Genomic DNA, 26723 nt, shown 5'->3' with positions numbered 1-26723 from the left:
GAGACTAGAGAATCAAAAATATTATACTCCAAAATAATATTATAGTGATTTCATTGGACAGGAAATGGAGTAAGTTATTAAAAAATTATATGTATGTGTTAAAATATTTTAAATAATTACTTAATCGTTGATCGTTTATATTATTAGTTTCCATTTTTAGAATGTCTATTACATGTTTTTATTTATAGACCGTGTATTTTTTTAATGGTGCGATTATGATGGAAAAGACATGTTAGGTTCGATAATGCGGTGGTATTTAACGTGATTTGAAGTGAAAGTATTTTATTTATTTATTTATTTATTTTATATACATTTTGAGTAAGTATAGACGAATAATGTCTGTTTGATACTGTAAATAAAAATTTAGAAATACAAATTGTTTTATTACTATGATTTGATATCTTAGTTCGTATAAATCTCCAACCTTCTAATAATATACCATCTCTCCCATGTTTCAAAAATATAATTTAGAAGTAATTTTTAACTATTTCGTATCAGGAATGATATTTTAAAAATGATAACTATTTTTGGAAACCGTTATTAATTCATTGGTATGGTTGTTAGATAATTAGAATTAGTTAAAATCCAGTGTTCTTGAGTACCTAATTAACAAAACCTCATCAACTGCGCTTAAACCCTATCCATCCACTTTCCTCAATAAAGAATGTTTTATGGGTCTTACGATAGAAGATCATGAGAAAAATGTAACATTAATAAGACATGAACTCAATTTATACATAAATGATTGACATCACTCTTAATCCCAAAATTTTAAAACGATGAATTTATAAGTCTTCATCTTTATTTGGTACATTCAATATAGGACTACGCTTCACACTGGCTCCCATATTATAAATGTGAAAGTATATGTGAGAAATTGAAATTTAAGGGGTGCAGGAAGCAAAGCCCATTCCATGAATTCTCTGAAGATGGGATTCTAGACTCTATGATGTAACACACACCCAAAGATATTTGCACTAAAGTCCACATCTAGCTCTTTGGTCACATCATGGCCATCACAATTTGAATTGCATTTTATCTAACACAATAAGGACTCAACTTGAATATGTTGGAGCTTTTTAGGGTGACACTCCACTAACAAAGCTTTAATCCAACCAAATTCCCAATCAAACTAAACGTGTTGGCTAAAGATACATTACCTAAAAACTTGACATTGTTCCTAACCAAACAGGAATTGAAACATTCTTATATTTCTTATCATTGTGACCATAGCAAATGGTCCAAAAAAAAAAAACAGGGGTTATGACAGACTCCAACAAAAGATTTTAATATACAACCATCTTACACATCATAACTTGTGAGATGGTTAAGGATCACCATGACAAATTTCACAACTGAACTTAGTTAAGTTTTTGTTATGATGCATCGACGTGAAAATTGAAGTATTGCAAAAAGAGTTTTTATATTACACTTATATATTTTTCTGCCATAACCAACCCCTTCTTCTCCATCCCATATCTTCTCTTTATGAAATCCATCTCTTTTCCTCTCCCATAACCCCCACATCACAAACTTCACTATCAGTAACATGAAAGGGGGTTGATGGTGGCAGCTTGTGGACGTTGGTAATTGGTGGTCCAAGTCCATAGTGTCCATTAATTGAGTGGTACTTGGAGATAGTAACGGATAATGATCCATCTCTAATTTTTTTTTTCTTTTTCTCTATGATTAACTTTTTATTTATATATCTCTGCATCTGTCTCAATGTTTTATCAAAATACAAATAGTCAATTGAGTTTGAGATTGTTTTTAACACAAGTAGACCATGTTAACGATTATTAGTTCATTATATTTTATTTGTTAATTTATTAAAGTGATATAATTAATTTAAATTTATATATGATTAAGGATACATATGTTATGGAAGATTATCTGTAGAGATAATAAGTAATAGATAAAGGTTATACGGAGAGGTTATGGTTTTCATATGTAAACAGATACATATATTATTGTTTCCTTTTCTTCGTCAAAAGATAAATACATTTAATTTACATTATTCTCGATTATCAATTTAGGTACACTTTCGCATACTATTATTTAAAAGGACTGGGGATTGTTTATGAAAGAGTTTGATTGGTTATTGAATATTAACCTGATTTTGGTGCATAGTCTTCTAACACAATACATCCTATAAATATTTATTTATTGAGATATTTTTAGATTTAATTTTTAATTTTATTTTTTTTAAATATTATTTTAAACAAAATGTTAATTTGGTAGCTTCCACCCTCATTATCTTTATATTGATAATACAAAATCTTAATTTACTTTTTTTCTTTAAGTTTACTTATTATATTTTTTTAATATTTCATTCTAAGAGTTGTTTGTGTGTAAGAGTCTTAATGGACTTTACTGTAATAATATTTAATATTTCATTTACATTTTAACCTTTTAAAACTTACAAAAATATTTTATTATTATATTTAAACATTATTTTAATTCTAGTACAAAATATTATATAATTAATTAATACAACTATAATTTAATTTATAAGTGTTTTTTTTCATAATATTTAATTAATATTTATGTTTTCTAAATTTTATATTTAATTTTAATTTTATTCTTCACTATTGGTTTTATAAAAAAATTATTTATTATTTCTTATTTTAAAATATTTTTGTTTTTCCAAACTTATTAAGAGAAAAGTTATTTTTTAAATAAAAATGATTTTTTATAACTTACCGTATTGGTTAAATAGTTTGTTTTTTTCATTATAAATAATTTTTTGATTTCATCCAAATTCTTAAATAATTTTCATTATAATAATAGTTTTTAATTTCTTAAAAAAATATCAATACAACTTATTTTCATAAAATTCCGAGAAGATTATTACAATATGAGACTAACATATATAATGTTAGTTAATTAGTTCATTATGCTTTATTAATAAGTCAACCTTATTTAATTATAAAACATTATGTTATTTATGTAAATGTCCTTTTTCTAATATCGTTACTATTAATTGGACTAGAAAATATATTGACTTAATTTAAAAAAAAATAGTTTAAATATGTTTTTGGTCCTTCAAGTTTAAGTAAAATTTGAAATTAGTCCATTTTCAAATTTTTTAACCAATTTAGTCTTTCATCTTTAGAGATGTGTGAATTTAGTTTTTTTAACTAGTTTTTGTTAAGTGTATATGATGTTTCAAGCGCATTTCATGATAATATTTGAATTGTTTACATCATTTGACCTATTTTTGTTTTAATACTAATTCAAATACTATCATAAAACGTGTTTGAAACGTTAAATAAACTTAACAAAATTTGATTAAAAGAATTAAATCTGTATATTTCTAAAAATAAATAACTAAATTGATTAAAATTTTTGATGAGTAACTAATAAAAAAAACTATTTAACCTTTATTATTATAATAAAAAAATAACATATTTTGATATATCCATACAAATTGGAATGCCTGTGTTTAGGAGAAGAAATTAAATGCATCCCACATGATGGTGACTATCTTCTCTGCCCCAGACCAATAAAAAGGAATATCTTTGTTTCTTTTGGCATCAAACTAAACGTCAATGTAACAGAATATCTTAGCTGCAGCGTGACCGTCAAAACGCCGTCACTCTTAACAAGGGGTCCCTGTCCTTTTCTCTAAGTTACCCAATCACAGAATGACACGTAAAAGGTAGAGAGGCCTTTATTCCCCCAACGTCATCATTCAACGTATGATTTTGTTTTGATAAATACTTTCGACTTTCTTTACGACAGAATAAAATATATTTATTTATATTTCCAAAAGGATACATTAAGCCCAAACACAGTAAATAGACATCACCTAATAGGCCATTATATAATTCCTAAAATGATGTGGGTAAATAAATAAAAAAAAATAATAGTGTAAGTTAAAATTAGTCAATTTTGATATCATTATTTAATAGGTGACTATAATGAATTTGAATAAATTCCTCTTAAAATTATTTATACTATTGAATACAGGATTTTTTTTTTAATCCTCCCTAATATCATTTATTGTAACTGTATCTTTTAATAGAAGAAGATAAATCTTTTAACTATCATCTATTGTGATTTTTAATTAAATAGTCTTAATTTTAACGAATAAAAATATTATTTTTTGTGATAAAATACTTTAACTGTAATCGCTTAACTTTTCCGCTTAAAATATCTAACGTATATCTTTCTAAATTTGAATCATTATTATAATTATATTTTTCCTAAACTGGATTATTTAGATTAAAAAATGTAGATATATATACATGCACACTGATGAGTTTTTGCTGGTGATCATTATTTAAATAATTAAAAAAATATTATTATTTTATTTAATTTTAAATTTATTCTTTTCAATTTTTAAATAGACTCAAAATAGTTTATTAGTGCAATCTAGAATTCGGTCGTATTCCAGTGGAGTAGTCCATTCTACTAAACCGAATGAAGACAACAAGGATTAGTTGAGTCTATCAGTAGTTTTATTTTCTAAATAATAATATGTAAATTTAATTATAAATAGTTTATAATTTTTCTTAACCTTGTCAACCAAACATGTCTTGCCTTGAAAAAGGTAAAATAATAGTTACATAAATTTTGGAAAAGGGAGTGAAATAATGTCATAGCATTTTTATTTATTTATTTGTTCTGCCGCAAGCTCAGCAAGAATGACTTAGAATTTTCTTACCTTAATTGAATTTCAGTTTTCTTATTTTTCTTACATTTGTGTGCTCCTTTCCTTTGCACAGAAGAATATCAAGCACCGTCCAAAGGTTTTCCCTGTCATCTCTTCTCTTTTCTCTTCTGCTCTTTGCGCACAGACATGCATAAGCATTAACTTATCTTACACGCTCTATTTTCCTTTTCGAGATCTGTGCTCAATCCTTCACTTCTTTACCTTGCTTCTGCAGACGAGCTTTCCCTTGCGCAGGTGAGGTGAGTTTCTCTCTTCGCTGCTTTCACTTCACACTCACACGGTGCTGTTTCGCTTGCGATTATGGAACTGGCTACGCCGGATTTGTTCTGGTTTCGATCGTGTCCCCGATCACTAACTTTCAGTGTTTGCGACGTTTTTAACAAACTATTCGCAACCATATGAGGTGGCGTGTGATGGTTTTCAAAACTCCGTTCTGTAAAGAGTGGATTATGGATTCGAATTGATTAGATCTGTGGTGGTCATTTTCGTATTCTTTTTTTGACGGTTTCTTTCTGTTTTCTGTTTGCCTTTTGTGCGCTTTGGACAATGGAAAACATGTCCTGGTTTGATTTCAAAACCAAATTATTCGATTCCATGATTCATCTATTAAAATTTTATATATGATTAAGAAGTGTGGGTGATAGTCTTTGGAGCTGAATGACAGATTTATTTTCTTTACCGTTTCAGAATTGCCACCTGTGATGGTTGAAACCGACATGGATACCCAAACTGTAAGTAATATCTTTTGCTTTCGTTCTTATTTTATTAGATTGGAAAAATAAGCAAGGGACATCTGTTAATGTTTAATTAATTTATACATATATGGTGTGATTATATTTTCGTGATGTCAATATAATATTAATTTTTAGTAACGTGCTTTTTGGTAATCTCAGAAAGGTTCAATTGTAAGCATTTCTTTTTTTATCTTTTAAGTGTCTGTAGTATATAGTTGCGATTTAGACAATATGTTATGCCAAGCCGCCGGAGATTGCGCCTGGTGAGGAAAATAAATTGAGAAATAATTTCCTATTTAGTCACTGATATTTGGAAAAACTTTTGTATTGGTGATTATTACTATTTTCAGACTGCAAACGTGGTTTCGTCAAAGGAGACTCCAAAGAGTGATCCCATCTCTCATCAGTCCTCACATCCTCCTCTTAATGAAAGGATTATTTCATCCATGACAAGGAGATCTGTTGCTGCTCACCCGTGGCATGACCTTGAGATTGGTAAGCAACTAAGCATTAAAAAATTGGTGAAAATGGTGATTTGTTATGTTTATTACAATCCAATTAGTTTAGACCCCAATCAACATCAATCATTATATTCAAGAATAAGAAAACAATACAAGTGGGGGACTAGTGGAGCCAAACGACGAAAAATTTATGAGAATATAAAAGGAGGCAAATTAAGTTTTTTATTAAAAAAAAAAATCAGCACTAACAAAGGAGGATTACCATCTCACCAGTAATAATAAAAAAACGTTTACTACAGTAGTAGAATCACTCTCAATCCAAAGGTTAAACCAATATTTCCTATGAACAATCTCAATAGCATGCATCACTCCTAGTAATTCAGCTTCAAGAGAATGATGATGGATAATAAAATTTGAAAAAGAGCCCATATCCTTAGCCCTGTGATCTTGAAAATTTCTCTCCACACTGATGTAGGAGAGTTAATAGCTGATCGATCTAAGTTACACTTTATCAATAACAAGGTGGAGGTAACCAATTTATTTAAGGGATCTTTGGAGCTTTTGTAGGATGACAATCAACAACAAATGCTTTTAAAATGACAAACTCCTTGATAATAGAATGCATACGGTCGGAGCAACGATTTGCAGCAACATTAACATATGCATAGGTCAAGAGATATGGATGAATGCAGCCATCAAAACCACTTTAACATTCTCACTCCATTGTTTATGTAAAATACCGAAAATAGAATCAAGAGATGAGGGGTTAATTGCTACTCCTGTCAAACTAGGTAGTCGATTCCAAAACCTGGCGGCAAAAGGGCAGAGAAAAACCAATGCTCCATAGTGTCATCATGTTGCAAGCAATGGCTGGACATAAAAACTAAAGTACCGACGCTGCTATGCATAACCTCACCAATAGGAACCTTGTTATGATCAGTTTCCATACTAAAGCATATATCCTTCGACCAGCTATAAACCGAACCAATTTGGAAAGGAATATGCATCCTTGGAAGTAAAAAATCCATTAGAGTGTGTTCCCACTTGAGAGAATCCTGAACATATCTATCTTTGGTATTATAATTTTAGATACCTACCCGACAATGTCCCTATGGCTGTCTTCTTAGTTCTTCTATTGCATTGAGTTGTTCTTCGTCGTTTTTTCTTCCTTAATTGGTTTCCAAGCTAACTCTGTTTTCTTTCACAATGCAGGACCTGGCGCTCCAACGATCTTCAATTGTGTAAGAATGACAAAATAGTGAAGTAAACATTACATTTTAGAGTCTAGGGCCCATGTAGTTCACATATACCTAGATGAGTAAATTTCTTTAGAAAAGGTTTTAAAGGTCAGAACCAAGGAACTTGTTGGATAACCAAGGTTTTCTGATGAGTTTAATATGGTCAAATAACAAGAAAAAATGTCCTCGGCTCTGTTTTCATTTATTCTTTCTTGCTTCTTTTTTCCTCAAATGCTATCGAAATGGTAGGTGTAGACTTTGTTGTTTAAGTTGTAGATAATGAAACAAAATTTGACCCCTTCAACTTCTGATACTACCCTGGTAATATAAATTTACATGTTATTTGTTAAGTTGTGAAGTTGTAATATTGTTATATTTCCAAAGGACAGAAAATTAAGATCTTTTTCTAAGTTTATATTTGATTCAATTTTGTAATGTAACTTGACTGAATATCGCAGGTGATTGAGATAGGGAAAGGAAGCAAGGTGAAATACGAACTGGATAAAAAATCGGGACTTATCAAGGTTGTAACTTGTAATAGTTGCTCAGTTATTTTTGCTTCTGCAGTTACTTAGTCAAGTTGCTAAACACTAATCTATGCACAGATCGATCGCGTGCTTTACTCATCAGTTGTGTATCCTCACAACTATGGTTTTATCCCACGTACTATTTGTGAGGACAGTGATCCCCTGGATGTCTTGATCATCATGCAGGTATTTATATATCCATTCATATTATCAACATTTCCTTGAAAATCAGCGGCATCGTGTATCTCTTCTTGGCAACAATCGAACTTCATTGACACATACATCCCTTCGATTTTATACGTCTCATTTTCTTGATGAAGTAATCTCTATTAATGTTCAAATCCATTTTAAGCACGACCTTAAACTTATTTTACTATGTTATGCACTGGTGGTTCAAATTTGATGCTAAACTTCCCACGTACTTGGGCAGGAGCCTGTTCTTCCTGGCTGCTTTCTTCGGGCCAAAGCAATTGGTCTCATGCCCATGATTGATCAGGTTTAGTATATTAATCATTAAATTTACCACACGCCAATAACTCGTCTTTTATTATTGAATATTTAGTATCCACTAATTGTGCTGATTTAAAGGGGGAGAAAGATGATAAGATAATCGCTGTCTGTGCTGATGATCCTGAGTATCGTCATTACAATGATATCAAGGAGCTTCCTCCACATCGTTTAGCTGAAATTCGTCGCTTCTTTGAAGACTGTATCCTTCCGAAATTTCGAATTCTGTCGCCTGATTCTCAATTTTTCTATTTGTTATGGTCTATAGAAATAATGAAATCATAGTGCAGCATGTAATGAATGCTATACATTTTCCTTCATAAAGGATTATAGACAAGAAGAATGAAAACAAGGAAGTTGCTGTAAACGACTTTTTGCCTGCCTCAGCTGCTTTTGAAGCGATTAAGAGATCCATGTAAGCAACACTCGTCTTTACTATTTTACTTCAACCATTACCGGTCTGGAAACTCAAGTGGTCCAAAGGTTTTGGATTAAGTTATTCAGTACACCATGTTCTATTTTCTTTGAAATGGCTTTTTAAATTTAGATACTGTCTTTCAAATTCCCCAACATTTTAGTTATTATATTTATCTTATCGGCATATGCAATCCGACCACAGTATTAGTTTCTTATAAAACTTCTCTTTGTTGAGAAGGAGCTTGTATGCGGACTACATAGTAGAAAGCTTGAGGCGGTAGCCGTTGATGAACGATTCACGTCAAGGATTTTGAATGGCGGAACAATTGATGATATTTGCTTGGAAAAAGGCTGCATTATGAATATTATGTTGGAATAAAAAGAAAACATTTTACTTTGGACAGGTGTTCCTTCCTCTTAGCACATGCGTTTTTTACATGTGCTTCATTTCAAATATGTTTCCCTGCAATTCAGTCACACGTGTATCTGCCTCTCAGCATATGCATAATCTTTTCGTGTTCAATTTCGAATGTTTTATCCGTGTATAAATTTGTATTCCCTCTTCTAGTACTAGAACAGGTTCAAGGTGTTTTAATCTTTATTGGTTTTGTTAGGATGTTAAGAAAAAAAAAAAAAAAATATATATATATATATATATATATATATATATATATATATATATATATATATATGCTCAGTAACAGTATGCATTAGCCAGTGCTGATACTCACATCTGATAAGTGATGGTTTGTGAATTGGCTTGGAATCAGTTCAAAACCTATGAAGCCACACGACACGGACACAGACACGGGAAGACGTCTAAATTAAAAGAATGACAGACACGGATATATATATATATATATATAACAATTAAATTCATAGTCTAAAAAATTGAAAATTAATATTTATATAAAAATCAATCTACCAATTATACTTTATGATCTAATAAATTATAAAAGAAACAAAGTCTAGCAAAAGAAAAACAAAAAAATATATATGTAAATCATGTTTGTTTATCTTGATTAAAAAATACTTCTAGTTCATTAAGAGATAGACTAGCAATTTGAAGAATTTCGTTGTCTTCCAATGAGAAGTCATCTCCTCTAATATTTTACATGAAGAGTTTCGTTGTCTTTAATTTTTATTTTTGATATAAAGTAATTTATTTATATTTATTTGAAATACGGGACAGGTATCGAGTAAAAGATATTAATTATATAATCATATTAAAATTAATTATAATATAATATATTATATTAATAAAACAAATTAAAATTTCTTTAAATAAAATATTATATTAATCATATATTATATACTAATTAAAACAAATTTATTATATAAAATAACTAAATTATTAAATTAATCAGAATATGATTATATTTTCTTTTCATTTTTTTTCTTTCACCTAACTTTTTCTTTCCTATCTTCTCTTCCCTGTGAATTTATTTTGCCTGCAACTTAAACGGTTGCAATTCTACAACGACATCCACGATGGCAACTCTGCAACAGCGGCCACGTTCCACCAGTTCCACCTTTTTGCAACACCACAAACGTGTCTTTTTCGCATCCAAAGAGAAGGTCGTGTCCGGCAAAAAAAAAAACATCTGACACCGTGTCGTGTGCGCTTTCGGCAAGTGTCTGTGTCTGATGCGCCTCTGACGCGGGGAAGCGTGGCTCTGACGCCGTGTCGGAGCTTCCTAGGTTATCAAGCTTCCAACTTACTTGTGTGAAGATGAAAATGGGTTAAGTTATCTTCACTTATTTATTAAATTTACAATTTAAGCTTAAACTGTTTGCTTATAATAATAAATTTAGTATACAAGCAAGATGCATGTATTTCTTTATAATCATTTTAATGTGTGAATATAAATAAGTCATGGTTTGGTTATAGAAACCATTTCTCATGCTGTAGCCATTTATAATTGATATTTGTAGTTTGGATCCATTTTCCATCATGTACTAGCTATATTTTGATATTTCCTATCTTTTATTATGCTTCTTTTATATGTTATGATGGGTGTAAGTCATTTTTGTAGGGGTGGGCATTGATTGGATATTTAATGATCCAATCCACATCCATTTTATATCCAAATAATTGGATTAGATTTTTGACCCAAATCCATTTTTTTAGCAAAAGTAGTTCGGATTTTTTTAGAATTCAGATCCAAATATTTGGATCAAGATTTAAATCCAATCCAAATATTTGGATCAAGTTTAAAATCCAGAATCCATTTTTAATAAAAGAAATTTAAATTAAATTTCTTAAAACTTGTGTCATTAAGGCCCGAATGACTCGGATGAGATCGACGATCCGGACGGACCCGACAACCCGGACGATCCAGACGGGCCCGACAACCCGAACGACCCAGACGGGCCCGATGACCCGAACGGGCTCGATAACCCGAACGGACCAGACAACCCGAACGGGCCCGAAAACACAAACAGGCTCGACGACGCGAACGGGTCGGACGACCCGAATGGGCCCAACGACCCAGACGATCCGGACGGACAGGTCCAAATAGTCGGGCCCAATCGGGTAGTCGGGCACGTTCAAATCGTGGGGCTCGTCTGGGTTGTCAGGTACGTCAAGGTCATCAGGCATGTCTGAGTCATCGGGCCCATCCGGGTCGTAGGGCCCGTCCGGGACGTCGAGCTCGTCTAGGTCGTAGGGCTCGTTCGTGTCATCGTGCCATCCGGGTCGTAAGGCCTGTGTAGGTCGTCAGGCTCATCCGGGTCGCCAGGCCCGTCAGGGTCGTCCAAGTTGTCATGTCCGTCCGGATCGTCGGGCCCATCCGGGTCGTAAGGCCCGTGTAGGTCGTTAGACCCATCCGGGTCGTCGGGCCCGTACGGGTCTTCAGGCCCGTACGGGTCGTCGGGCATGTTTGGGTCGTCAGGCCCGTCCGGGTCGTCAGGCCCATCCGGGTCGTCGGGCCCGTCCGGGTCGCCAGGTCGTCCGACCCATCCGGGTCTTCGGGCCCGTTCGGGTTGTCAGGCCTGTTCAGGTTTTTGGGCCTGCCTGACTCGTTCGGGTCTTTGGGCTGCCTGACCTGTTTTCGTCACTGGTTCTGCCTGGTCCGTTCGGGTTTTCGGGTCCGTGTGACTCATCAGGTCATTGGGCCTGATCGACTCGTTCGGTTTGTCGGGCTCGCCTATCTCGTTCATATCTTTAGGCCAGCCAACCTCTTATGGTTTGTCGAGCCTGTTCGATCCGTATAGGTCGTCGAGCAAGGTCCATCCAAGTCTGAATTTAGCATAGTTCATCTCAACCTTTAGTCTAACCCAACTAAAAATTTAAATTGAAAATTTGGATTGGATTTTTTGGATTATCCATATTTAGAAATCTTGATTTATAAATGGATATCCAATCCATAAGATATATAAAATGTAAATTAGATTGGAATCCATATCCATTAAATGAATTTTAAATGGATTAGATTTTTAATAAAATGGATTATAAATGGAGTGGATTGGAGCAAAAGTGGATTGGATCAAGAAAATTAAATTTTTTGCCCACCCCTACATTTTTGTGTGATACTTGTTAGCTGTTTTCTAGGTTATAGAGGGTCACATTGGAATTAAAGTAAACAAAAGAGAACGAGAAATATAATTATTTGGTTAATTTACGATGAATTGTTCATTTAAACAATACAATTGAAAATGTTTTCTAATTGTAGTCGTTTTTTACACAAAAATTAATTGCAAAAAATCTTGGAATTATTTATACATCGATGTTGTGATTTTTTTTTTTAAATAATATTTGAAACTTTTGAGTAATTATTCTCAGTTATAACTTTTAAATAATTATTTATGACTGAAAGTTTTATTTTAAATTAAATATTAAAAAAATCTGAAAAATAACTGTAATCTTGACATGGATTTTGTTGAAATGAGATGTGTTTTTGTGAGTTTGAGATTTTTTTTTTTTCATTGATAGCGTTAAATACATTGCATTATAGAATTAAATATATACTTTTCATTATCCTAATAAAAGTTTATTTATTTTAATTAGACTTTAAATTGTGATTAGTTATTGTAATTATTTGTAACTGAAACTTTGAAATAATTACTCTCACTTATATTTTTTAAACTTTTTTTCACAGCCATATATGTTATTATAAATTAATTTTTAAGAATATTAAAAGTCCAATAAAAATATCGAATAAATCTTAGAAAATATAGTAAGTAACAAGGATAAATATGTTTTTAGGTCCTATTTTAACTAAAATTTTAAAATGATCATTTTTCAAAACTTTGATTCAATTTAGTTCATCAACTTCAAAATTGTGTATATTTAATTTTTTTAATCAAATTTTGTTAATTTTTTTTTTTTAATTTCAAACATGTTTCATGATAATATTTGAATTGTTTACATCACTTGACGGTCTATAAATGTATTTTTCATCTAACATTAAAACGAAGATGTGTCAAATAATATAAATAACTCAAATACCAATGTAAAACTTTTTGAAATGTCAAATGAACTTGGTTAAAAATATTAAATTCACGTATTTTTAAAATTAGAAGCTAAATTTGATCAAAATTTTCAAGAGATAATTTCAATTTTTACGTGTTAAAAAAAATTAATACTTAAGTAATATATCATGCTTGAATTTTGATTTTTTTTAAATAATTTTCACTTAATGTACATTCCTATCTCGCATCGTAACATTGAAAGAAAATATATTATTTCTTTAAATTTTACTAATAAATGTTTTATGGAAGTGAGTGATATTCAATGTAATTTTTCAAAGTCAATTTCAATAAGAAAGAGATTAAATCTTGAGATGCGTAAAAGGAATTATCAAAGAATATATAATTCAAATGTTTTAATGAATAAATAATTAATTTCCCAATATTGAATATTCAAAAAATGTTTTTTATCCATTAGATATTTTGTATAAACAAGGTAAATATATTTTACTTGTTTTTCTAAAACATTTTAAACGGGCAACCCAAACCCGTTCTGTGCGGTTAGTTTCCCGCTCCATTAACAAGTAGTTAATAATAAACAATGGCACAAATATCGAAGATGTGGCGTGTGGGTATAAATATCGGTAAAATAACCCATAAACCCTTTCTCTACGGAGTCTACTCTTCATATTTCTCTTTCACTCTAAAACCCTCATTCTGATTTCGTTCGGTGCGAACTCACATCAAACACCATGAGTGCGTTCCCGAACGGTTCCAACTCGAATCTGGACAACCTGCTCCTACAAACCATGATGGGCAGGCTCCAGCTGCGAGCTCCGATCAACAACCCTTTGGTCACGCAGTCTCTCGAGGACTTCCTATTCAACGACCTCGACGAGGACGACGCGGACGAAGAGAACTTCGAAGGGAAGTCAGAGCTGGCGAGGGAGGAGGCTAAGCTGGAGAAGGAAGTGATCAAAATCATCCTCAGCGGCAACGGCGAATCCCTCTTGAAACCCAATTCGGGCCAGGCGGTGTCTGTTCGGGACCACCACATCTGCGTCGGGTTTCAAGACGAAGAGGCTTCTGGGTATCGCGTGTGGGAGTGGCACGGCCACATCATGGCTTTCGACGAGGAATTCGGTTACAATCCTGAGTATATATACGGTAATTACTTTCAGTGGTTTAAGCCTAGACCTGGTGGTGCCTCTGCTGCTGTTGCGGATCCTGTTGTCAAGAAAGAGGAAGAGGAGGAGGAAGAGGAGAAACAGGAGAACCAGGGTTTGAGGGATTTGATTGAGACCAAGGATTCCGCCGATGCTCGCATTCTTCACAGGAACATCAACGCGGCTTCTCCTAGGTTTGTATCCATATACCTTTTCTTTATGCATCTCATTTTACTCTTGGGTAGCTCTGATTGTTCAGATATTACTGAAGTAGCTTATTTATTTAATGGGGTGATTGATTGCTTGAAGTGAGGGGTGTATAAGGCAAGCCACGCATTCATGGAAGTAAAGTACTTCTGAGACAAGCTTTTTCGTAAAAAGCTACTATTTTATCGTTTTTTCCGTGTCAATCTACATTCAAGTGTTAGTTAGCTTAATATTTTTCCTGACTTTATATGCGTAATGTGTGTGTGTTTGGTTGAGCGTTACTAAAATTGAGTTTGAACGGGCGGTGTACCTCAGTGAGGTTTATAAAATTGGATTTTAATGATATTGATTTTGGTTGAAATTTATTTTCAAATTGTGTGATTACGTGTGGGTTTATTTAATTTAGATGGATGTTACTGTAGATATACTTTTTTTTTCCGGTGCAAAATCTAGCTAAAGGTGTTTCAACTCAATATCGATTTGGAACAAAACAAGTACATGTTTTCAAAAAAATAATCATGTTAGTGTGTTAGCTAGAATAACAACATGATTCTACGTGATTTAACATGAATCCAAATACCCACTTCAAATTGCAAATGGTGAGTTTTAGTCTTGTAGATGAGGTCTGCAGGGTGCAAAATTGCAAACTGTTTCCGTGAACGTAGGGGATGGATCTCCCAATGCTGGGATTACAGTTTTTGTCCTTTTAGTTTCATCAGAGTTGGTTTTGGTTTGCCCTATTCCAATTATGGTAACCTCTCCCCAGAGTTTTGAAAATTGATGCAAGTCGGTTGTTCTTGATGCAATTGTTTCTTCGTTTAAATGGCTGTGCATTTTTCTTTTACTGATTTTTGTAGTAAGTTTTATGGCCTGACAGTCTCAAATGATGATTTTGATGCGAATATGACATGGCATTCTACAAATCAATGAGTGACAAAAAATATAATTGAATTTGTTAACTCAAGGGGCGGGGGTCGAACTTTAGTGAAACTAAGAGAATAACAGTGTAAATAAGCCTTGACTTCAAAAATATACTTAGTTATGCACAGTCCTTAATATTAATATTAACTTCTTTGATAACTTGTGTATAGTTGAAATTCTTTAATGTTTAAAGGTGATGTTCTCATTAGTAAATAACTTGCTTTAGTGTCATATTGTTAACTTGGTGTGACCTTGCTAACTGTACCAGTACCTTCTTTTTGGAAGCTTTTGCTAGTATACCAAAGTGTGAATTTACACAAACTTCTCCAAAAACATTTTTAGAAGAGAAAAATAGGAAAAAAATTAAACAAATTTCTGTATAATCTAAAATAGGTTTAAAATAATAGTTTAGAGGAGAAACTATGTGTGATTTTTTGCAAATTAATTTATGCATACATTAATTTTAACTTATGATGAAGTTCAATCAATTTTTCATTTATACACTTCTCTTCTAGAAGTGTTTATAAAGAAGTTTGTCTAAACAGACCCTAAGTTTATACTTGTTTTCCATCTCTAAACATTGACGCCCATCAAACCTGAAGCTGCTACATATAGTTTCTGTGTTTTTAACGTGAATATATATATATATATATATATATATATATATATATATATATATATATATATATATATATATATATATATATATATATATATATATATATATATATATATATATATATATATATATGCCTGTTAAGGATGCTAGTCCAGATATACTGCAAGTGTCGGCTTACTGATGAACAGATAAATCATAGATTTACAAGTATTTTTCAAACAATAAAATGGCCACTGTCGTTATAAAAAGAAGCTAGGAAACACCATGGAAGATAAATCCCTTTGTGAATTGAGATAACATTTCTAACAAGTTTTCAATTTTCATTTTCACTTCCTTCTTGTACGATAGTCAATTAGCAGTTGCTGTCGGTTTGGTTTGTCCCAGCACTTTCTTAGATAAGTAGGTAGGTAACTTCCATGTTTTAAAAATACCCTATCTGCTTATTTAAAATGATTATGCATCCCCAGAATATCTTTTGATATTCCAGTATGTGTTATGCTACAATTTTGCAGTTTTCTCTGAAGGCAACTGAGGAACTTTCTTATTTCCTGTTTGATTGCATAGAGTGCACGCTTGCTTCTGAATTGAACGTTTTGTCATCCACGTTTAACTTCTCTCACGTTTTCCCTTTCTGCGATAGTCTGACAGGTACAAGATAAGAATTGATTCTTCATCAGAAATCAAGTTCAAAGAGTTGCCAGCAGAGGTCACAGCCAACCAGCATTTCATTTCCTTTGCCTCGCAAATATCAATTTCTCCTGCTTTTCACAGATTAAATTTCAGAAGACTGCATCTAGGGATCTGTTTGAGCTTTAAATTACATACTGTAAAGGATGTGAGACAGAGATGCTTACAATAATGCATTATCTTTGCTCAGTTTTTTAATCTTAGAGCAAGTTTATGTTTTTCACATTTGCACTAAAGCTAGCTGTTGTGATGATAGATGCTTGGCTTATGGGTAAGAATGAGTTAGCTTTATTTAATTGGTATAAAGCATTTTATAAATTTGCAATTAGCTGGAAGTCTATTTAAAAGCTTAAATTTTTTATGAAAGGCTGCTAGAGAATGAATGTAAACTTCACATTTCAAACTACTTTTGCTATAAATTTCAAATTCGTTAATTTTTTAAGAAAATTGAAATAAACTAATAATTATAATATTAAATCATCATTATTATTAAAAGGTTTTTAAATTGTGCAAAATTGAAACTTCTTAATTAATTAAATTCCAAACAAATTGAATTTTGTGATAAGGAAAGTCATTTTATTATGTATCCTTAAAATCTTTATTATTTTCTATTTTATTATAGAAAGGATAGACATTTTAAATATTTTATTTTAATGTATCTTTTGATGTTCTCTGTTTGTAATTTTATTTTAATGGTTTGAGTACATTACATGGTATGATATCTCACAGCAAGAGAATATGTTGAATCATAAAAAAAGGTTATGTAGTTTGTGTCTGATTCTGCGTTAAATCGAGTGAAATTGATTTTTTAACGCATAATTAGTGTGTGCTTGATTTTTAAAATCAATTAAAAAATAAAAAATTTATATTGAAGGAAAATAATTAATTTTCTAGAATCTATTATCTAATATAGAATCAAACACACCCGTAATCTCACAAAATCATTTAAGATGTGATCATATAAGTGACAGATTAATTTTAAGTCTAAGTATCTCAAACAACTGGCTCAAACATAAAATGCATAAAATTAAAATAAAATAATAAAATACGAAAAATAAAAATGAAGATAAACAAACAAAAGTAGATGAGATAAAAATAGAATAGACACAAAAAGGATGAAGTAAATAAATTTAAAAATAAATATAAAAAGGATAAAAACGAATAAATGATGTCAAAAAAATATGAAAAGAAAAAGATAAAAAAAAAAGTCTAAGTATTTTCCTGAACAAAAGATTCGAGGATAATATTCTTACCAACAACATCAAGTTCAATTCTTTTCTTAATTTAAGATAATAATGATTTATAAAGATAAACCGATTTTATAACTTAAAGTGTACTCCTTAAAATAACAAAGTACTAAAATAAAACCCAAATGAAATAGTTTAAAAAGATTCGCATCTGATACAAATATCTAACTTTAAGATAATATAATATAATGTATAACCCATAAGTTGATGTGGGTATGGTGAAGATTAGATAAGACGTTGTTTTTGGGATTTCTTTAATAATTAGTTGGGCCAATATAAGTTATTGGGCCTGGACCAGTAATGACAGCTATGAACGAGGTCAAAAATATCTAAGATCCCCGCGATGAAAGAAACGTGTACGTTGGAGATTCGGTCTGGTTAATTAAGAGAAAACAACACAAAGCTTGACCTTCTAGATTCCCGTCATATAAATTCATTTTTCACCTCTATTCCAACAACCTAATCCAAAATCCTTGTTCTTCATCCGACAACATTTTTCTTCGATCTCTTCTTTCCCCTCCTTTTACGGTGTTTCTGGTCAAGGCGAAAACTCATAGATAGATATATTGTTAGATTCTATCCATGGGTTAAAGTTAAATCTAAATCTGATCTAAGCGCTTTCGTGTTAGGTTATTTGATCTGGAATTGCTGTCTCAGATACTCTCCGATTTGATTTGTTGGGTGTGTAAGTCTTTGGGGGTTTCGAAGAGCATAGAATAATGCCTTCGCTACCCGGTCTTCTCCATCTGCTTCCTTCCTTGATCATTTTCCATGGTGGATCTTCCTTTCATCGTCTGAAAAACTTAGAAAAAAGTGATCGGCGTGGTAATCTTAGTTAACGCTACGACTCTCGTTTTCTCCCCTTCTCTTTCCTCTCCCTCTTTATCGTCGTTGTTGTTGTTGGTTCTGCTCCAAACGAGGTGTGATTATTCCGTCAACGGATCGAGATCCAGGGTCTGGTTTTTGCTGTTCTTTCTGTGATTGTTGTTCACGGTTCTGTTTAGATAGCGTTGTAGTTGCAGTTCCAAACCTCGCTTTTAAAGGTATTTTTATTTTCAACTTTCAAGTTTTGGGAACATTTCCCTTGGGGATGTAATAGCTTAGGTGTCATGTGCTTTTAGACTTTTGTTTATAATGTATGAGTTGGTTGTTACCGTGTTTGAATTCAACGAGCTTTGCCTATTTTATCCATGTAAGGCATGTTTCTGGTTTATGACTATGCCTCTCTGGTTGTTTTGTGTTTAAAATCATGCTAGTATGATTGGATCTGAATCGTGGCGTGGTCATTTAGATTAGAACAGTGCGATTGTGGAAATAGTTCGATTAGGTTGGATTGATTATACTTTAAAGTTGTAGTTAGTAATATATCATGATGTTATTTCATATGTGATATATTATTTATTGATTGATAGTTATGTTCGTTTTTACATATTCATATACATTGAGAAACAGTGACCGTGAACATCTTATTGTGAGGTAATTTAATTATGGATTGGCACATAATTGAAAATTGTTGACTTTTCTAATGGTTATTTGAAAGTCATGTAGTCATATGTAACAAGATTTGTAACTGATGAACTGTGTAAAAAATTGTGTACTGACAGTGGATCAAAGTTAAAGTATTCTCCTTTTTGAAGCATGATAGACACTAACCAGTTAGCCCTCTTGGTAGAGATCAAAAGTCTGGGGCTGTTGGCTCTTACCTGCAAGTCCATCAGTGTTCATTGATTCAAAACTTTGCCGTTCCTTTTTTATTTATTTGAATGTTCATTAGATATGTTTTTTTCTTTTTATTTAGTTCTGGTCCACACTATTCCTATACAAATAGTGAAATATATCTGTATTGGGGGAATGTTTTAATTTTTTTCGTTCTTATTTTGTAGTTTAGTGTTTTATTATTCATCTGATCTGGTATGTTGTTTCTTTTAGTTGCCTCAGTACCTGATACCATTGATGGACATGTGCTCTCATGACAATTTTGTAAACATTCTTGGAATGACTTTTAGTGAGTCACTTCGTATTGAAGATGCTCAGAAACCTCTACACGATCCCGAGGGGAATGATATCTGTAGTGAGAGTGACGAAAATTTGTGTGGAGCAATTAACAAGCAAGAGACAAAAGTAAACATGATGTGCTTGACGAAATCTGCAACCTTCCCAACTCCTAATAGAATACAGCCTTCAAGCTCGTCTGATGAGGATGCCAATACATCGGTCACAGAATCACTCTCTGAGCATTCTGCTCATCAAACTTACTCACGCTCAATATCTCTGCCTGTAAGTTCCTAGATTCATTAATAGCTGTGTACACTGTTACTAATGCTTGAATGTGGTTTTGTAAGATATATATGATTTATTTGACAAAACACTGAAAGGTTTAGAAAGTATTGTTTGGCTTTTTCTGTAAATAAATTCTTTGTTTTTTATTGACAATTGCTTTCTTGTACTCGGTCTAGGGTATTAGGTTGTTGTGCTCTCTGTTCTGCTCTTTATTCAAGCGTTTCTAGCTATGTCAAGAGGCAATAAATTATGCAGTATGAAACACATTTGAAAATTTATGAAGGAATGCACGGAGTGTTTCTTGTTATGAAACACATTTTGAAAATTTATTAAGTATTAAATGATGTTTATGCCTACCTTTCCCCTCTTTCTCATTTTTGTTTCGAACAATCAACAAGGAAGATTTTGTTCTGCATTTTCTAACTATATAGCCATCAATTTTTCATTGCAACTGAAATATTGGTGCTTTATTGTGGTTACTTATTTAGACCAACTCTGCAATTTTTATCTTTCCTATCTGAATATATTTCAACCCTTCAATCTTATTATGTTCATGCCCATGACAATGTCCATTTTAAGTTAGGAATCAGTTCATTAATTACATTGTTTTGAGAGTATCTTGAATTAGTTATATTTAGCATCTTGTGTGGTGGTTTTTTTGTTAGGTTTGCGTTTCTATTGATAATGGAGTAAATGTATCTTGTAAGGTTAGTATAACATTATCTTTCACATTTCCCTTCCCATCCAGAGAGAAGTGAGATTTGAAGAGATTAGAAAGTTTTCACCTTACTGTATATGCATTAAAGACAAGTTGATGGAGTCACATTATCTGAAGCATAGTTTTTTAACAGATATTGTGGACTGATATCTATCTTAGCATGTGGCATTTCTGGTTTACGGAGATTCAGTTTTTGTGTATTTTATACCACAGGTTCCTCTGAAGCTCGTATCTGCCATGAAAGGTAGCCGTGAGAAACAAGGGGGATCACAGGTGAAACTAAATGTGAAATGGGCGCCCGATGTGTATGATCCGATACCTACATTGTTATCACACACTGTCAAAAGCAACAAGAAGCAGCAGAAATCTAGAAAGAAGAAGCCTGAAAAGAAGAATGGAAAGAAGGGTCAAAAGGGAAATTCGTCTAAAGGTGGCAACAGCAAAGATAAGCAGTTTCGTAAGCTGAGTGGAACTTCTGGTTTGTGCTACAAATCGATGGATTCTTGTGATAAAGTGCTTGTAGCTTCTGCTGAATTAGATGCTCTTGATGTTCCTAGCGCGGATTCCAACTGTGGAACTAGCTTCTTGAAAAAATCTGTTACTGAAGTGCACTACTCAGTTGCAGAAGCGCTTTGAGTGAAACGCTATGAATGTTTTGTACTCTTCCCCTTCTCTTTGTATATAAATAAGCACTGTTTTACGGTTGGCTTGTATTGTGAAAAAAAGAAGGATTGGACGGTGAAAGTTGTTTGACGCTCTTAGAGCACGGGCAGTTAAGTTTGCATTTTTTATATGCTGTGATGTGATGTGATGAGACAAATTCTGGTAGATGTGTCATTTCTGTTTTCATGACATCAATTTTAACTAGGGATTTTGGAAGTACTTTGTTTGTTTTTTTGTTGTTGATTGATAACATGTGTGATTGATTATATTTCCTTTCATTTGGGATAGTAACGGATCACGGGTCGTCTAAAACAAATTGTTTTGCGAGTATTAAAAAATGGTTAAATAAATTTAATTAATTTTTTTATTATAAATTCTAATTCTTAAAATTTAATATAGGCTTAATTAGACTTTTGGTCCTCTACTTTATATGTGAAGTTTATTTTGGTCCTCTTTTTTTTTCGGGGTTTAATTTAGTCTTTCAATTTGTTAAAACTGTTTAAAATGGTCCCTCTTGTTAGTTTTAGTTAAACGGCGTTAGAATAGTGCCATTGTGTCTGTCTGGAACAGGGACGTGGCAAGTCCTAAGTACCTTGTCATCAATGTGGTATGAGGTGGCAATGAAGGTTATTTATGGAGATAGAAGTGTTCATTTGCCCTAATTTAGTCGTCTTCTTCGTCCTGCTGAAGTTGGCTTCATTTGGCAAGCATTTGCCCTAATTGCCAGTGATGTCTAGGGGCCATTCTTTTTCATCTTGCTCCTGTAACTCGTGGGGTACGCAAAATCCAAGGTTATCTAATCATGGTGGTGGTGTTTTGTCTCATGGTGGAGCGCCCATTTGCAACTGTGGAGAAGTTGCTATGTTAAGAACAACTCGAACTACTAAAAATGGTGGGAAGCAATTTTGGGGTTGTCCTAATTACAAGGTTAGATCCATCACCCTTTTTCTGTGATTCGATGATCAATAATTGTTTGCAACTAACATGAAGGTTGTTTTGTGTTGTGGATGTTGTCAATAACAGAGGGGAAGTGAAGCTTTCATTGGTTGTAATTACTTTAAATGGTGTTCGGAAGATGCTGATGATGAAAGGGATAACACTATTATAAGGCAAAGAAGGAAGATATTTATTCTGGAAAAAGAACTTAAGGGATCCAGAATGTTTGTTAATGTTTTACTAGGGATAGTAGGTTTATTAGTTGTAGTGAACATCATTGTGTTGTCACGATTGATGAAAAGTGTATGATTAAATCTATATTCGGTGGTGTTGAAATCTGTATTGGGTGTATCAGTTTGTGTATTGGGGGTATCAGTTTGTGTTTTTCGTTTTATTGTATTGAAATATGTAATTGGAAAGCTCAATTGTTGTATGACTTAGTTAATTAATGAAAAATTGGTGTTAAAGAAATCTGAGTTTGGTATCCTACTTACAGGCATTACAAACATTCAATAACGACAATTTTTCAATCATAAGCCAATATTATAGAAATACATCATTGTACTTGCTGTTACAGCACAAAAGACATCCAATAGTGTTTTGGATTTTTGAACTTACAATGTAAAACATGTAAATTAAAAGTGGACAAAACATTCTTGACTTAGAAATGTAAAAGCTGCATAATACATCAAAGCTCCAAAACAAATCGTGCAGCATCAAAAAAAGCATAAGTCATCCTCATGGCTTCCACACACGTTCTCTCCTATGCTGCAGTTTCTGCCTTCTATTGGATATGGTTGGACGAGGAATTGGAAGGTGGCATGGGTGTGGCTGCTGTGATGACTGTGGTGACTGCTGTGATGATTGATTAGGTTGAGTCATAGGTGTTGGTGGTGGCTGCTGTGATGACTGAGTTGGTTGAGTCATAGGTGTTGGTGGTGGTGGCTGAGTTGGTGGTGTTGGTTCAGTTGGTGGTGTTGGTTGACTTCCTGCTGCTGTTGCAGTTGGTGGTGCTGGTTCAGGTTGTTGGGGACAGCTTTTTCGATTATAACCAACTTCTTTGCATATGCTACATTTTTTAGTCATGCCATGTTTTGTAATCTGCTTCCCATTCTTGTTCATCTCCCAAGCTTCAAGTCTTCTTTTCTTTTTGGGTCTTCCAGGTAGAATTCGTTTAGGAGGGGGCAATACATCTGGAAATTTTGTTTCAGTCCACATTTGCTGCCCGTTACAAGGGTATATGATGGAATTGTAGGTCTCTTCATAGGTTGAGATTCTGAACCAATGAGGGAGAAAATCTTCTTCACTTAAGTTCAAAAACTTAATTGCAGCCACTGCATGACAACAAGGTATCCCTGTTAGACTCCACCTCCTGCAGGTGCAGTACTTGCTGTCTATGTTCACCACAAATTTCTCCCCAGTAAATGATTTGTGCCTAACCTCAAAAATCTGATTTGCTGACCAGCTATGTATGACAATTCAATACAGGTTTAAATCAGAAATGAAGCAATGGTGACTAAATCAAAATGAGTGTGCAACAAATTAAATGTACCTGGGAATCCAATTCGTGGAATTTTTTTGTTTCAATGTCCAATCTTGTCTTGATTCTTGGACATATTGAGTTTTTGAATGATTTTGCCTTTGATCGATTCTCAGCCCATCTTTGCATCATATAAAGACGTATTTCCTCCATCATGGACACTATTGGCTTACTCCTTGCTTGTACAATTACGTTGTTGAATGCCTCGCTCATGTTATTGACGAGTGTGTCACATAAAGGTCTGGGGATGAACCTTGACTTTGACCAATACCTGTAGAAATGCCACACAGAAATCATTAATGCTTCACAATCAGTTTCAGCATAGGTGAGTAAAGTTACCTAGGGGGTATTCCTAACAGATGTTTGAAAGCATCGTTGTTAACTTCTTTCATCCTCTTCATGACTTTCTCCCATTGTTGTGGATATGTGCTGTGAGCTGCTTCCCACATTAAAGCTTTCAGATTCTTTCCTGGGAATTTCTTCCTGAAGTTTGCATATAAATGCCTCATGCAGAACCTTTGCAGAGCCTACATCAGCTCCAGTTTCCTCAAATTCAGTTTGTGGCTCCACCCTAATGTTATGGTGACTATCTGCGTCATCTTCCAATTCATATTCCATATCACAAACGTTTTTATCCTGTTGCATTTCAGCTTCATGAACAACATTATTATCCTGCACAGGATTAATGTGATCTCCATCGCCACAACCACTATGCCCATCCACCTCAGCCTGGACCTCAACATTTGTAGTATTCCAAAAAATTGTCCACAACCTCAGCTTCACAAATTGAGTGATCAACATACATATGAACCTGCCCATTCCTTCTAGCAATTCTAACCATTTGCATTGCACCCATGTCATCAATCAAAATTTTCAAGTTGTTCTCCAATACCTCTGACCTACTAACATTATACCACAAATCTTTAATGTTTACATAACCCATTTCCCTAAGTATTCCCATTATTTCAAAATAGCTCCACCTATCTGGGTCACACGCCAACGTGGACGTTAACCCATTACTATAACTCCACCTAACTTCATTCCTTTCAAAGTATCCCCCATGGTGGACCACCACCTCAAATCTATCGTCACACATCCCAACCTATAAAAATACATATTCCAAGTTACTCGACGCACAACCAATGCCCACATATACAATACATATTACATCCCATACCCCAAAAAAGTTAAAACGGGACCACAACCCACTAACCACAAACAAACGGGACCACCACAAAGCAACGGGACCACAACCCACACACCATTACAAACACACACAAACAGAATAACACATAAAAAATAATACCAACGCCGACAAAGACAATACTATATAAGTAAAACACGACATTCAATCCATAAAAAAACCAGAAAACTTACCTTCGATTTCGTCCCACTATGAACACACCAACGAACCTTTGTCGCACCGAAGGAGATTGCGAACCCTAATATATTGATTGATTGATTTTCGCTTCTTCCTCAAACCTTAATTTGTTCAATCGTTATCTCCAAATTCTTCCTCGCACCCAGATTTCTTTCCTCCTCCCACCCAAATTTCTTTCTTCAACGAACCCTAATTTCTTACTTCCACGAACCCTAATTTCTTACCTTCAATTTCTTCCAATTACCACTGCCTTTAATTTCTCGTTCTGTAGTGTCCACATAAGCTGATGTCCCTACTTGACAAGTCATGTAAAATTGCCACAGTAACACATCAAATCACTCTGTCGTTAATTTTTTTAACACTGTTAACACACAGGACTGAATTGAACCTCCTACACAAACTAAGGGACTAAATTGAACCCCGAAAAAAAAGATGACCAAAATAAACCTCACATATAAAGTAGAGGATCAAAAGTCTAATTAAGCCTTTAATATAAATAGAAGTGTGTAATATTCTTTTATTGTCAATTGTTAGTTAGTTTTTTTTAATGGGGAGGTGAATTTACATTTTCTCTCACTGTTCTTTCTAAATTTTATCAAACTAATTTTATTTTTTCAAGTTGTTGTTAGTAGAAGAGACTGAATTTTTTTTTATAACCAATAAATCACCTTATTATTCTACTAAAATAATAGTATGAAAGAATTTTGTTTTTTCTGAAAACCATTTAACTACTTTACCATCATAGAGTAAAAGCTATAGAAGTAGTTTCTTTAAAGGTAATTTTAACTATAAGGCTAAATAAAAATATAAATGTATATTTATTTATTTTTATTTTAATTGGTAATTTTTTTCTCTGTTTTATTTTTGATGTATATTTACAAGAACTTAAATCTCATCTTAATTTGTATGTTGTGATATTTTTTTTTTCTGTGTTAGCTTAAACTCGTAGTTGACCCAATAAATTTAAGAATCTTTGAATAAATTTTTACCAAAAATAATATTTAATTAACTGTTTAAATTTTTTACATTTTCAAATGAAATTTATATTAATGAATGGAGTATGACATATGATCGTCTCAAACATAACATTTCAAAATAAAGAAAAATAAGATAAAGCTAATAAATAGTATTCCCTCATAAATAAAATAAGAATTGGATGTAGACATCTCAATATAGTTAAGTTTTTGGATACCTTTCCAATTTGGAAAGTATTAACCTCTCTATTGAAAAATATGTTTTTTTTTTCTTCTTCTACGTTGGCAACTATTAAGTCTTTTACCATCTTTATATTGTCAACAACCAATAACCCTCTCAACACTTCACGAGTCAAAAATGATATGTCCACCCATACACACTTTTAAAAAAATTAAGATGCATTTCTAAATT

The 26723-nt window shown here is 32.9% G+C and overlaps 3 protein-coding genes across 9 annotated transcripts; all 3 read left to right on the top strand.

Annotated features, from left to right (window-relative positions):
• The first annotated feature begins 4570 nt into the window (after positions 1-4570).
• On the top strand, positions 4571-9163 carry LOC114193130 (soluble inorganic pyrophosphatase 4). 6 transcript variants are annotated; one of them, XM_028082850.2, is made up of 11 exons: positions 4571-4754; positions 4893-4917; positions 5366-5409; positions 5763-5907; positions 7086-7114; positions 7570-7635; positions 7717-7824; positions 8069-8134; positions 8227-8347; positions 8479-8560; positions 8801-9163. In XM_028082850.2, exons 3-11 carry the CDS (start codon positions 5380-5382, stop codon positions 8841-8843), a joined length of 690 nt encoding a protein of 229 aa, XP_027938651.1. In that variant the 5' UTR covers positions 4571-4754; positions 4893-4917; positions 5366-5379; the 3' UTR covers positions 8844-9163. The 6 variants fall into 6 exon arrangements, with proteins under 6 accessions (XP_027938651.1, XP_027938645.1, XP_027938664.1 ...); XM_028082844.2 differs by having other exon boundaries at positions 4612-4754; positions 4852-4917; XM_028082863.2 differs by having other exon boundaries at positions 4626-4754; positions 4893-4912.
• A 4465-nt stretch (positions 9164-13628) lies between these two features.
• Positions 13629-16770, top strand: LOC114177142 (uncharacterized). The gene is made up of 2 exons (XM_028062429.2): positions 13629-14332; positions 16526-16770. Exons 1-2 carry the CDS (start codon positions 13725-13727, stop codon positions 16542-16544), a joined length of 627 nt encoding a protein of 208 aa, XP_027918230.1. The 5' UTR covers positions 13629-13724; the 3' UTR covers positions 16545-16770.
• Positions 16771-18262: 1492 nt separating this feature from the next.
• Positions 18263-21699, top strand: LOC114182046 (uncharacterized). 2 transcript variants are annotated; one of them, XM_028068792.2, is made up of 4 exons: positions 18263-18862; positions 19749-20096; positions 20765-20806; positions 21031-21699. In XM_028068792.2, exons 2-4 carry the CDS (start codon positions 19773-19775, stop codon positions 21451-21453), a joined length of 789 nt encoding a protein of 262 aa, XP_027924593.1. In that variant the 5' UTR covers positions 18263-18862; positions 19749-19772; the 3' UTR covers positions 21454-21699. The 2 variants fall into 2 exon arrangements, with proteins under 2 accessions (XP_027924593.1, XP_027924602.1); XM_028068801.2 differs by lacking the exon at positions 20765-20806 and having other exon boundaries at positions 18267-18862.
• Positions 21700-26723: the final 5024 nt, after the last annotated feature.

Source organism: Vigna unguiculata, chromosome 1 (genome assembly GCF_037176805.1).
Source record: "Vigna unguiculata cultivar grain cowpea cultivar isolate G323 ecotype 2 chromosome 1, ASM3717680v1, whole genome shotgun sequence".
Classification (NCBI taxonomy): domain Eukaryota; kingdom Viridiplantae; phylum Streptophyta; class Magnoliopsida; order Fabales; family Fabaceae; genus Vigna; species Vigna unguiculata.
The sequence above is the reverse complement of the archived record's forward strand: the minus strand, read 5'-3'. Positions and strand labels throughout refer to the sequence as shown.